Genomic DNA, 12,500 nt, shown 5'->3' on the forward strand with positions numbered 1-12,500 from the left:
AAGCTTTCCCTTTCAAGGATAATGACTTCTTGTGGCAGAATAACACTTTAATGGGTACAGGCCATGCTGCAGGTTCTTTCTGCCTCCCGCTGTGTTGAAAGAAAATGCATGCAGTCATTTAACTGTGGGGTGCTTCGGCTTACACTGTGGTGCGACTGTATTTAATGCGGTGTTGCCGAGTCTAGCTCGGCGCTGGAAACTTTTTAAAAAGAGGGTCTAAAAATGTGGTTGGATGTGGTGTTTATTATTCAACCGTTAATCTCCCTCTCATTAACTGAACAAATGTATTTTATTTGTAGAGGGGTTAACAAGGGATTGTTATTGAAAAAAGTTCAATTCAGTCAACTAACACAAAATACCTCTAATGGAAGCTAAATTGTCCCTGTAGTCAGTCTTGCGAAGCTCCGCCAATCCCCCTATTAATACCCCACTTTCATTTTCAAACCTCTCAATATTTTCCGCGACCGGGTAAAGGGTGGGTTTTTAATCTCCTGCGTTAGTGGGACCCTCGTCTGCCTGGAGATGAATCGCTGGCACGAACGCCTCTCCATCACCAGTGTTGGGTCACATTACTTGTAAAAGTAACTTGTTACATTACAAGATTACTGCCTTTCAAAAGTAACTTGTTACGTTACAGCATTACCTACTCAGAAAGGTAACCTGTTCGAGTACCTTTGCGTTACCAAAAATGAAAATCTCCATTTCACTGTGATGTTCTTGTCCCTTTCACCCACAAATTCAAAATAATGCGAATACTTCCACGACGTGATGGCTGTCCCCTCTACCATCTCGCTAGATGAGCTAACATGCACGTAGATGCGCTAGGCAAGCGGCAACAAAAAGCCAATCAATTTTGACAAACTAAAGGTGACCTTTCACCTCTAGCCAATCCCATTCGTCACTATAGGAAGAAGCCCCACCCACTCCCCCCCTGGGTAGGTTGCACAAACAAAGTCAAGTCAAGTCAAGTCACACTTTATTTGTAAAGCACATTTCATACCAGGGCAACACAGTGCGCTTTACAGAGAAATACAATCAAAGAAAATACTGTATATATGTCTGTGCAATCATAAGAACAGTCAGTGCAGAATAAACATCTCACAGCACACACACACACACACACACACACACACACACACACACACACACACACACACACACACACACACACACACACACACACACACACACACACACACACACACAGAACTCTTTGATAGAGTCTAGTGAATAGCAAATATTTTAAGCTGCTTTTAAAAGTCTTGAGAGTGGGGGCCTCTCTCAGGTCCTCAGGCAGAGTGTTCCATCTACTTGGGGCATGGATACAGAAGGCAGCCTCCCCTGCTTTAGAGTTCAAACGACGGATGGTTAAAAGACCACTGCCTGTGGACCTGAGAGTTCTTGCTGGTTCGTGTATAATTAGCATTTATTCAATATACTGAGGTGCAAGGCCATTTACAGCTTTATATACAAGCAGCAGAATCTTAAAATCAATTCTAGTTTCAACAGGGAGCCATTGTAGAGATCTAAGAACAGGTGTGATGTGTTCAAACGTTTTTGTCCCAGTGAGAACCCGTGGAGTCACATTTTGGATTAACTGTAGCCGCTGCACAGCTGATTAGGGGAGGGCGGTGAACAAGCCATTACAGTAGTCCAATCTACTCGTTATGAATGCATGGAATCATTTTTCAGAGTCTGCTTTTGACAGGTCGCCTCTTAATTTTGAAATATTTTTTAGATGGCAGAAGGCTGATTTTGTGATGTGATTGACATGGCTCTTAAAATTCAGATCGCCGTCTATGATTACACCCAGATTTTTGGCTTCATCTTTGCTCTCCAGAGACAGAGAACTAAGATGAGCTAAAACCTTCTGTCTCTGAGCCTTTGCACCAAAGATGAGTATTTCTGTTTTGTCTTTGTTCAGTTGTAAAAGGTTCTGTGACATCCATGCATTAATATCATTAATACACTGAGCGCAGGAGTGTATGGGGAGTAGGTCATCAGGGGACAGGAATGTGTATAGTTGTGAATCATCTGCATAATTATGGTAATTTATTTTGTGTTTCTTTATAATATGTGCAAGTGGGGGCATATAGAGGTAAACAATAATGGGCCCAGAATCAAACCTTGGGGCACTCCACATATAACATCCACTGCATTCGAGACAAAATACCCAATGGACACAAAGAACTGCCTGTCCTGTAGGTAGGTTCTGAACCAGTTTAGAACCGGGCTAGATAGTCCGATCCATTGTTGTAATCTCGCGAGTAAAATCTGACGGTCGACAGTGTCAAAGGCAGCACTGAGATCCAGCAGCAGAAGAACAGATCGTTTTTTAGAATCAGTGTTTATGTGCAGACCATTCACAACTTTAATAAGTGCTGTTTCTGTGCGAAAAGACTGTAAACACATCGGCAGCGGAGACAGAGCGGCAGTGTCCAAAACTTGGAGGAGAAGCAGAAAGATGATGTATCGTTGAAAACAAGGACACATACATCCATAGTTTGCCGCTTTTTTGGGATACTTGAGTTTCCGACCCAAAGCAGACGGTAAATATCCGTTGTGTAAAATATGTCAACGAGACGTGCCGACGAAAACGGACACGGCAAAAGTTATTATTTATTAATATTTAAAGTAGTGTTATGCACCTGAGCCTATTGATGGGACTTATTTTATTTGGAATACAATGTACAAGCAAAACTAGCCTACTTTTCAATAATACATATTATAAATCCACATGCCTTGGTGATGTCATTCTTTATATAGCCTGCCTATCAATTGTTTTTAAGCTCAATAAACACAAATGATATGGGCCGACACCAATTTTTATTAACCCGAAACCCTGGGGTGAATGCATGGGGGATTTTCCTTTTTTTCTGCAACAAAAGAAAGGGGGAAATACATTTTTCTAGATGAATGTGTACACGCTGCTTCTTACATCCTCAATCATCTTTCGCCGAGCGATACCTGCTGTTCTGTTCATAGTTCCGGTTTATGGAGAGGAGCACATTCTGTTTCTTAGGTTCTTACTTCTGAGAGTTCTTTTTTATTTTGCTTGCCTGTTGGTCTAATAGTGTACGACAATGCTCCAACTCCTACCAAGTCGAACATTTTTATACATGAAAATGTACTTTGCCAAATAAAAAACATTCTGACCGCAAAGTAGGAAAACACAATAAACCCCAGTGCAATAAATAACGCAACTACAAAAACTCAGTGGGAGGTGTGAGCGCTGTAATCGACCAAAACAACCGCTTCCAGACCGTTTGACCGTGTGCGAGAGGCGGCGCTCGGACCGCTTCCAAGCGAACCCTAGTGCGGTTCGGTTGTGATGAGCACAATTCCACCTTGATTCCACCCGACTGCAGGAAGTGAACCAAACACGCTATTATGGGTTACAGGCGGGCATTCGTTTATATTTGTTACAAGGCTCGCCTTCTCCAGTCATACTGACCTCTGATTGCAGCGTGTTTTCTATGGAAAGAGTGGATCAACACATCGTTGACAACCCAGGGGCTTAACAGTAGGGCTCAACCATTTGGGAAAATGATCGAATTGTGATTTTTTTTTTTTTTAAGACCAATATGACGATTGCGATGTAGTATGCAATTTTCTTTACTTAAATTCTTTATCATCTGTATTATGCATTAAGCACAATACATTTTATGACAGTGGCACTCAACCTTTCCCAGCTCAGGAGCCACAAAAAATATTTTTGCAACAGCCAAGTTTCTGAAATGTCCCTTCCCTCCATCAAACCATTATGTATTTTAAAATAAGGCTAGACTAGAAATAAGTTACTAAGGAATGAAAAGCATGATGTATGCGATAATTGCAATTTATTTTTATTACCATTACCATATTATTATAACCTTTGTTCTATTACCATTGCAAACACAAATGTATCATGTATTATTATACAAAAATTATTTACAAATGTATATGGGTAGACGGGAGATGGTAAACCATAAGTTACGTAGAGAAAGCAATGAGCCGACTAAGTTAAATGGCTTGAATAAAACCGTAGATTGATATAAAAGTTGTTTTTTTCTATTTATTTAATGCGTTGAGGCTGTTTCGTGCTTGTAGCGTGGAAGCCGACGGAGGACGGTGTTCTCGCGTGGCACGGTTGGTCCGGTGATTAGTTGCTTAGTTGATTAGTTAATTCGTTAATAATAAAATTGCCAGTGGACACCAGGTGACCAGCCATTGATCACTCAGTTAACAGAACACTGATCACTACCAGGAAACACATCTCTGTAAATGTGTTCTCTCTCAAGCCGTCATAGAGTAGGTTGATGTGTCTAATGGGAAATTCAGTTTTGAATACTGCAGACAGTGTCTCAGACATTGAAATACTCTTGTAGAATTGATTTATTTAATTTCTAAATAACACTTTAAAGAGCCGCAACTAGTCATAAAAGAGCCGCAAGCTGCAGGTCGAGTATCACTGCTTTGTATTGTGTAAAATAAAAAAGATATGTAGACGTGCCCTGGCGAAAATTGCGTTCTATTACATTGCGATGATGGTTTGAAGTCGATTAATCGTTCAGCCCTACTTTATAGGCATTCGTACTGAGCAGTAACGTTGTCGTTCAAATGCGTTTGGTAGGAAGACCAAAGCAGGATTACTGCCGGTATCACGATATTACTGCGGCACCAGCTCCATGGTCTCCACATGAGGTTGATTTTCGTGATTTCTATGCGCACTTGCAAAATGTTTGTTCATATTTCCACGCTATATTTCTGAGCAAAGAATGAAAGTCTCTTGCGAGAATGTTCCCAGCCCTGCTCCCACACGCCCCTCCGATAGTCTTTATTTTATTTCTTTTGTTGGTCTCTTTGTGCAGTGTATCAATTTCACTCCGATTCCGACTAGGCAAACAGACACATACGTGGGGAAGCGCCCTTGGGGAATCACCAGGAGAGCGTGCTGGCACCGTCACCGGCAGTCGTTTGAGTCGAGCGATGGTCAGAATCTCAGACAAGTCTGAGACTCTTGTGAGAATATCAGCTTTGTTTGATATTGTCTCCAGTCTACCGGCATAGAATCAAAAGTCTTTAAATGTGCGATCCTGTCCACTGCTGCATGGGATTTTAGAAGTCAATTGGAAGTGTTTTTGTGTTTGGCTGACAGTAGTTGATCTTGCAGCCCCTGGAGCATCTCCCCGAGGGCAGCGAAACAACAAACACTCATTAAAGAGCGGGTGTGTTGGATCAGACACGTTCCGTTGGACCTCACGTCCGGTCTGGTCTTCATACATACTGGCCAATTGTCTTTTGTTTTTGTGAATGTGTGTGCGTAGGGCAGGGCTGGGATTGGATAAGTAGGTATTTGCTATTGGAGCACAATTCCCTCTCTTGGACCGGGAGCTTTGCAAATGAGCTCCCGTAGCCTGACTTGAGCTCCATGCTAATGAAGTTTGGGGGTGTGTTAAAAAAGTGTGTAAATCCCTGACAATCTTCAACATACAGACGGACACGCACGCGCATCCTCAGTTTGAGCTTTTTTTGAAGCCGGGGGTAATGATATGAGTGAATGAAAGTGTAGGAGAAATGGAGGAAGGGAGCGCAGAGTGAAAAAGAAAGAAAGATAAGTTGCCGGAGCTGGAGCCGGTTTGGCCTTGGTGTAAAGTGGCCGCAGGCACGCACACATACATCATACAGTAGTCACACCTATACTGTATAGTAATATAGAGATATGTGTGAAATTTCGAAATTTGACATTTTTGTTTTTTCACATATTATGAAAGTGTAGAATCAGAGCTTGAAAATAATTCACTGGTGGGAATCAAGCAAATATTTAATAGGTCATAAGCCATGACTTGTTAAATATCAAGGTTTGAGAACAGAAGTACTAAGAAATCAGGCTTTAATGGTTGAGAAGCATTTCCAGACTTTTGCAAAACAAAATATACATTTAGAAACACAATCAGCGCTATAAGTGGTAACATCCGGATAGTGCTGTACTCCTTCAATGAGATGATGTTGAATGTGTTTTTATGATAAAATATTTGAATCAATAATTTATCAAAATATTGGAAAATGCATAATTCAAGGTAATCCTTAAAAAATGTTTTTTTCTATTCTAAGTTCATGCTCACTATACCATAATGTCCCCTCTATTTTTCTGTAACTTCTAAACATTCCCATTTCCTGCATTTATTGTTTTATAACAATGGCAGTTTTCAGAAAGGGGCACTTTTCAGATCGCGTGCATGAAAATCACTAGGAAACTGCAATTCCCAGAACGCAGATGGGGGAGTCCGCCCAGCCATTTGAATTCAGCCTGCTGCCGCCCGCTGCCAGCTCCGACATATGATGGAAAGCTTCTGCTTCTGTCTTAGAATCCATAACAGCACGGACAAGATACAGTATGTTTTCACAGAGACGTGAAATGTCTTGCTTCTGGTGTTTATTTGCTGTCGATTCCTTGAAACATTGCTTACGTGAGTGACGTCAGCCATTTACTTCGTGTCCTCTAGGCCAGCAACATTTTTTTTTTACCACACGGAGTAGAGCCGGTGCTTCTCACATTCTGACTTGACATCACAGGGAACATGTAAGGATTATCTTGATCTGCATGCTTACATTAAAGGGTACCGTGAGATCGCCGTTTGCGCCTTTTTGCGAGTGGGTGAGTAAGTTTTTTCCCCACGTAATGCTGGTGGATCACGTAGCCTCGATGTTTAAATATTTATCTACTATTTAGAAACCGAACTCAGTTTTGAAAATACGTTGAGCGATAGAAAACAACCTGAGGAACATAGATCTGCTAAATTCTCATTTTTAACCGAATACAGAATTGGCAATGTTTTTGCCGTCTAGCCAACAAAACAGCGCCCCGAAATGTGTGGGCCTAGCCCGCGGCAGGTCACATACAGTATTATATAGAGATAAGATAAAATGCATGAGAGACGCAGGCAAACAGGGAGGGGGTTAATGGCTATTCAAGATTAATGAACAATTAATGTCCATCCTTAATTAACTTGTCACATCATGAGAAGCTCAGAGTATCCAATGGACACACTCTCCTGCTCCCTCTCTCTTTCACACACACACACACACACACACACACACACACACACACACACACACACACACACACACACACACACACACACACACACACACACACACACACACACACACACACACACACACACACACACACTTTCTTCTTGCAGCCCCACTTTAGCCTCTCCTCAAGAATTCTTCCATTTTTGGGGGGCATTTTTCCTTGCTTGGGTGGGGCTTAAAACTTGGATGCCGTTGTTTTCTCAGTCAAACGTGGCCACTTGAGACTATTTGCGTTATGGGTTTTATAAATAATCTGGACTTGACTTGAGTTTGCACGTTATCTCATTAAAATTGAAAGGGGTCGCAGGATCTTAGCCGACACTGAACAAACAACAACAACAAGCAAACAAAATAACCAAGCCATAACAAAGCAGAGGGCAAACAGTTTGGAAGAACATTTGATGAAAGAGCAGATCTGCCAACTTTGAGAAAAATATTTTGAGTACCACAATAGTGTAATAGGAAGTCTCCATGGCGTTTGAGTTACTGCAGCTAAATGACTCCATCGGTTATTCACGCCGTAGCCTATATACAGTATACTAATTCTTATCATTAGGATATAGCCCTTGAAATGCATCATCTCGTAAAGTTACCCAACATGTTTTCCAACGAGAGATGCACCGATGCAATTTTCTTGGCCGGTTCTGATTTCCGATTTTTTAAAAGACTCATTAAATATATTTGACATTGTCGTCCGATCATTTTGAACATTTTCTTATCATTTGGTCTCATTGGTTTAATCTGCTTGACGTACGTCAGTGACAAATACATCGCATGATCTCATCAGACTCACGTGATTGGACAGCTGCACATACTGACAACCGTTGTTATTTTCAGTTATCACAATAGTGAGATTGCTGATTTTGACACTGTGTTTATTATTGTTCATTATTCACTATGAAACAATAATAGAACATGGAAATGTCACTGAGTTCCAATAAAATAGAATATGGGACTGTCACTTAGTTTCACTATAATTTAACCTGGAACTCTCACTGAGTTTTAGTAGGACCCAACATATAACTAACATGGAAATGTCCGGTTCAAGCTTCAAATGAAAGTCTCTTTCACTTTAAGTGCAAATATACATGTATATTATATTTATATGGTACTTGCCATTCCAAAATACTGACTCTTCTCCCTCTCGCTTACTGGAACTCACTGTACATTAAACCAACTGAATCAAATCGAACGACTCGTTTTACTGAGTCAAGAACCAAGTCTCAAAAAAAGAGTCAAACTTTTCATCCTGATCGAAGCTCGTGCACGAGGAACCACAGCAGACGCTCCGCTGTAGTGACAGAGATAGATACTCAGTCTGCACAATGTTGGAATATTACCAGACGATAAAATATTCATCTAATCTTCTTTGTTTACCTTGAAGTATCTCCAAATAGTCGACATTTGCTTTCTTTCGCTGTCTTTATGAAGCGTCAACGACGTGATTACGTTACATTACGTTGCTATCAGGTTTGAGTATCGGAGCATTTTTACAAGTACATGAGCCAAGTATCGGGCCATTAATTTGACTGAAACAGAATCTTAGAAAATATCTGATCGGCCGGTCACCGGTCACGGCCGATCGAGCTGAAAACCGGCCGATCGATTGGTGCATCTCTATTACCCACGCTATGTTAACATTACGGTCACGTTGTTGTGCTTATTGCTCCCCCACTTCCCATTTTACCTCACAACGCAGCGTCGGTGCATAATAAAGCACCGCTGCGCTCAGCGCTGCGTATCAGCGGGTGTTGAGTGAGTGGAGAGGGAGGGTTTACAGAACCACAGGTCGTAGCATCTGGCCCAACCACTACCAGGCCTGGATCTATTATTATTATTTATAATAATAATAATAATAATAGATCCGGGCCTGGTAGTGGTTGATCTCTACTTGGAAGGGTTTCTTCTTGTGTGACGTTGGTCTCGTAAAACTGGAAATTAAAAAATAATCTATTGATGTTCTATTTACCCTCCATGTAATATGAATGAATTGAATTATATAATTATAGAACCAAGAATCGTGATTGCGGCGCCGCCCCTTGCGGCCGCCTGCGCGAGCACCTCGTGTCGATTATGCACATTTTAGTATTTTTAGAGCTTATAGAGCTTATTGTGCGTAATCACCGGGTGTCATGACATTTCACTGCATATATGTATGACTGTATGTATATGTATGTGACAAATATTCTCTTGAAGTTGAAGTTGAACTTGAACTTGAATCCGACGGATGTAGTTTAAATACCCGATAAATGTACGGTATTGTTTTGCATTGACTGATTTCCTTATTTAAATTGCAATAAAATGTATTTTTTCGCATCGTTTCAGCTGGCATTTTGTACCTGCCGCATTTATGACCAAGTATTGCGTGGTTGTTACTCAAAATGCGTGCACGGTTGGCAGAGAGAGAGGAGGGGCGGGGGGGGGGGGGGGTGAAGGGGCCAGACGCCAGCTTTTTCAAAACAGGAGAATTGAGATGAGGGAGAGGGGGAGAAAGAGAGTTAGGAGAGAAGGAGAGGAGGGTGAATGGTAAACAAACCGGAGCCGGCAGAAGTAGGGGGAGTTGGGCTTGAGTACACACACCACCCACCCAACAGAAAGATGGATGGAAAACAAGACAGGAGATTGGGAGGTTTCAGAACTACATTTTCCTCTCAGGGTCTGTCTCTACCCAACACTGTCGACAGGAGGAATAGACGGGTGCACATTAATACACACGTGTCCTCGTACAGAGCCGACAAAATTATTGTATAATAGTAATGATGAGTATAGAGGGGCTTCCTGGCAAAACCACACACAGGGGGCAGCAGTGGCAGATGAGAGAAGCTGAGGTTATGTTATGTTAAACTGCTGCCAATGGGCGGAGAAGGTTTAATATCCCAAGAGGGAAACATCCAAACTCGCCATTTCACCATATCAGCACATACTGTGTTGAGGCTACGTAATCACATCAGAGGATAGGTTCGCCATTTTGCAACCCAGAACTTATTGAAATGTTGCAATGTTCCTCACACCCCACTGATCACTTTACTGTTGAGAAGCTTAATGCTCTGCTGCAGTGTTCTTTTGACTACGTCTGTGCTAACGCGAGAGGCTGGAAACAGGAAGTTCCATCACTTCCGACTGGCCACCTACTGCAGCCAATGTGATGCTCTGTTTGTACTGCAGTGATTGGAAAAAGTAGCTTGTGATATTGTTACTTAAAATATGTTTAAAAAACGCACTTAGACACGTATCCATCATAAAGTCAAACAAACATAAAGCCTGGGTTGAAAAATAGCGAAAATATCCTTCAATGAAAGACCGAAGAAATTCACTTTCAAGTAAATAATTTTGTTCCTTATCCAGCATGTTGAAAACATTCATAAATTTCAATCACGTTGACACTGTTCAGATGCTCCAGATGTGTTTTCTTCCCCCTAGCTGTGCACGCATTCTTGATTGCTTGTAAATGTGAAACATGCCTGTGGGGGTGACTTGTCCCTATGCTGATGCTATAAAGAAACTATAAATCAACTATGAAGTGAATTATTGACTAAAATATTTTAAACCACCTTCCTAATGACAATGCATGTTGCCACCATTGCGTTTGGAATGTTTACTGTCCTTGCATAAAAAATTCTGCCGTTTCGACACATTCTGATGGAGTCTGTGGTCTTTGGGCTATCTCTCTTACTAACTGAACAATTATATTGTGCATTAAAGGGCTCCACTGCTCAAATACAGGAAAACAGATCTTTGAAGTGATTCCCATGAGGTTGATTGGCAATTAGCAGTATGCACCTTGACATGTGATAAATGGCTTTATGGTTGGAGGAAGCCAAAGGTTATCTCCAACCCACAATGTTTGAGACTAACAGCTGTTGCCAGCAGTTAAAACAATGGTGGAGGGTCGGTAATGGTAAGGGCAGCCATCATGTGAAAGTCATTGGGATCAAACATTGCTCGGCATGATTGTATAACGGCCAAGGACTATGAGGCCATTTTACAGGACCAGGTCAAGATAGGGTCACTCTGTCCCTTCATGATGTTTTTGCATGCTCCCAGATGATAATGTCCCCGTACACCGTGCTAAATAAATTCAAGACTGGTTTAATGAACAACAGGATGCAGTTAACGGCAAACAATGACCGCCAGCCGCCTAATCTGCACATTACTGAACCTTTATGGGAAGCGCTGGAGTGAAGGGCGCATAGTAAAAGTAATTATTACGAGATCCGAAAGACTGATATACTAATTTGATCAAATAAAGATCGAGATTCTTTTGAATTTATCCAGGGTCGAGAGAACAGCTTCAACTGAAGAAATTGGTTGCGTTTGCCTCATTGCTCAGCGTGGTGCCGGGGTTTGGTTTTGCATGTGCTGCAGGTGGTGGAGGGAGCCGCAGACACAGCTGTGAGGAGCTGAACCAAATAACACAGGTACATTCCGGGTCCTGAAGCCCTGTGCCTTCAGTTAAACAACATCTGAAAAAGTGTGTGTGTTCGTGTCACCAGAGGACACGGGGGAGCGTGTCCTTATGTTGTACGCGCTGATTCCTTTCTATTTGTGGAAACCGACGGGCCAATACTTTGTTTTAACAGAAAGAACAATACTATAAGGATTAAAAGACAGCTGGTTTTCACCGCAACCTATCATCCGTTCATCTGAGTCAGCCTGCAAAGCCGGATCGATTTCAAATATTCTGAGGTCCATCACAAAATAGGGTTGTCCTTTAAGAACAGAGAATACTGTGCTCTACAGGGACTCTGCAATGCATACAGAGGGGGTTGAGGGAGGACATGGAGGTGCACATGGAGGTTTGAACCACAGGAAGTGGTTGGATACTCACAGCGGCGTGCTGGGACAGACAGGTGCATGGAAAGACAGACAACAGGACAACACGGTTCACACTGTTTCTTCCACTCTCTATTCTTCTCATGATTTCTTCCTCTCCGCTTGCATCTTTTGTTGATCTCTTTTCCACTCTGTTCCTCTCTCCCAGACACAGGTTGTTAAACAGTGTCATGAGCTAAAACTAACGTGTGTAAACAAAGAAAGCAGGAGGCGTAGTGCTAATTTCTAATACTTAGCTTTCCTCACATTCAAAATGATGTGCACATCAGACACAAACACAAGCGCACGCGCAAACACGCACGCGCGCACACAGACACACTCGTCTTACTCACCCTGCATCGGTCCAGCTGAATTTTAAGCAGTTCTGATTCACAAGCTGGAGGTTGCTGGACTTTGAGCCAGTTCTCACTGTTGACCACGGCCTGCTCACACTGCTCATACAGGCTGTAGAAGGTTAGAACCTGAGGGAGACACGCACGCACGCACACACGCACACACACACACACACCCACACACACACACACACACACACACACACACACACACACACACACACACACACACACGTTGATATCCAATTAAATATC

At 42.1% G+C, this 12,500-nt stretch overlaps 1 protein-coding gene across 3 annotated transcripts in view; it reads right to left on the reverse strand.

Annotated features, from left to right (window-relative positions):
* dmd (dystrophin) overlaps window positions 1-12,500 on the reverse strand; it is a 177,783-nt gene that overhangs the window by 136,578 nt on the left and 28,705 nt on the right. For all 3 annotated transcript variants that reach the window (XM_080024117.1, XM_080024116.1, XM_080024118.1), the window contains exon 13: window positions 12,246-12,374. In XM_080024117.1, coding sequence (XP_079880243.1) covers window positions 12,246-12,374 — 129 coding nt within the window. The remainder of the gene's footprint in view (window positions 1-12,245; window positions 12,375-12,500) is intronic.

The sequence above is a fragment of the Zeus faber genome (assembly GCF_960531495.2).
Source record: "Zeus faber genome assembly, chromosome: 2".
NCBI lineage: Eukaryota > Metazoa > Chordata > Actinopteri > Zeiformes > Zeidae > Zeus > Zeus faber.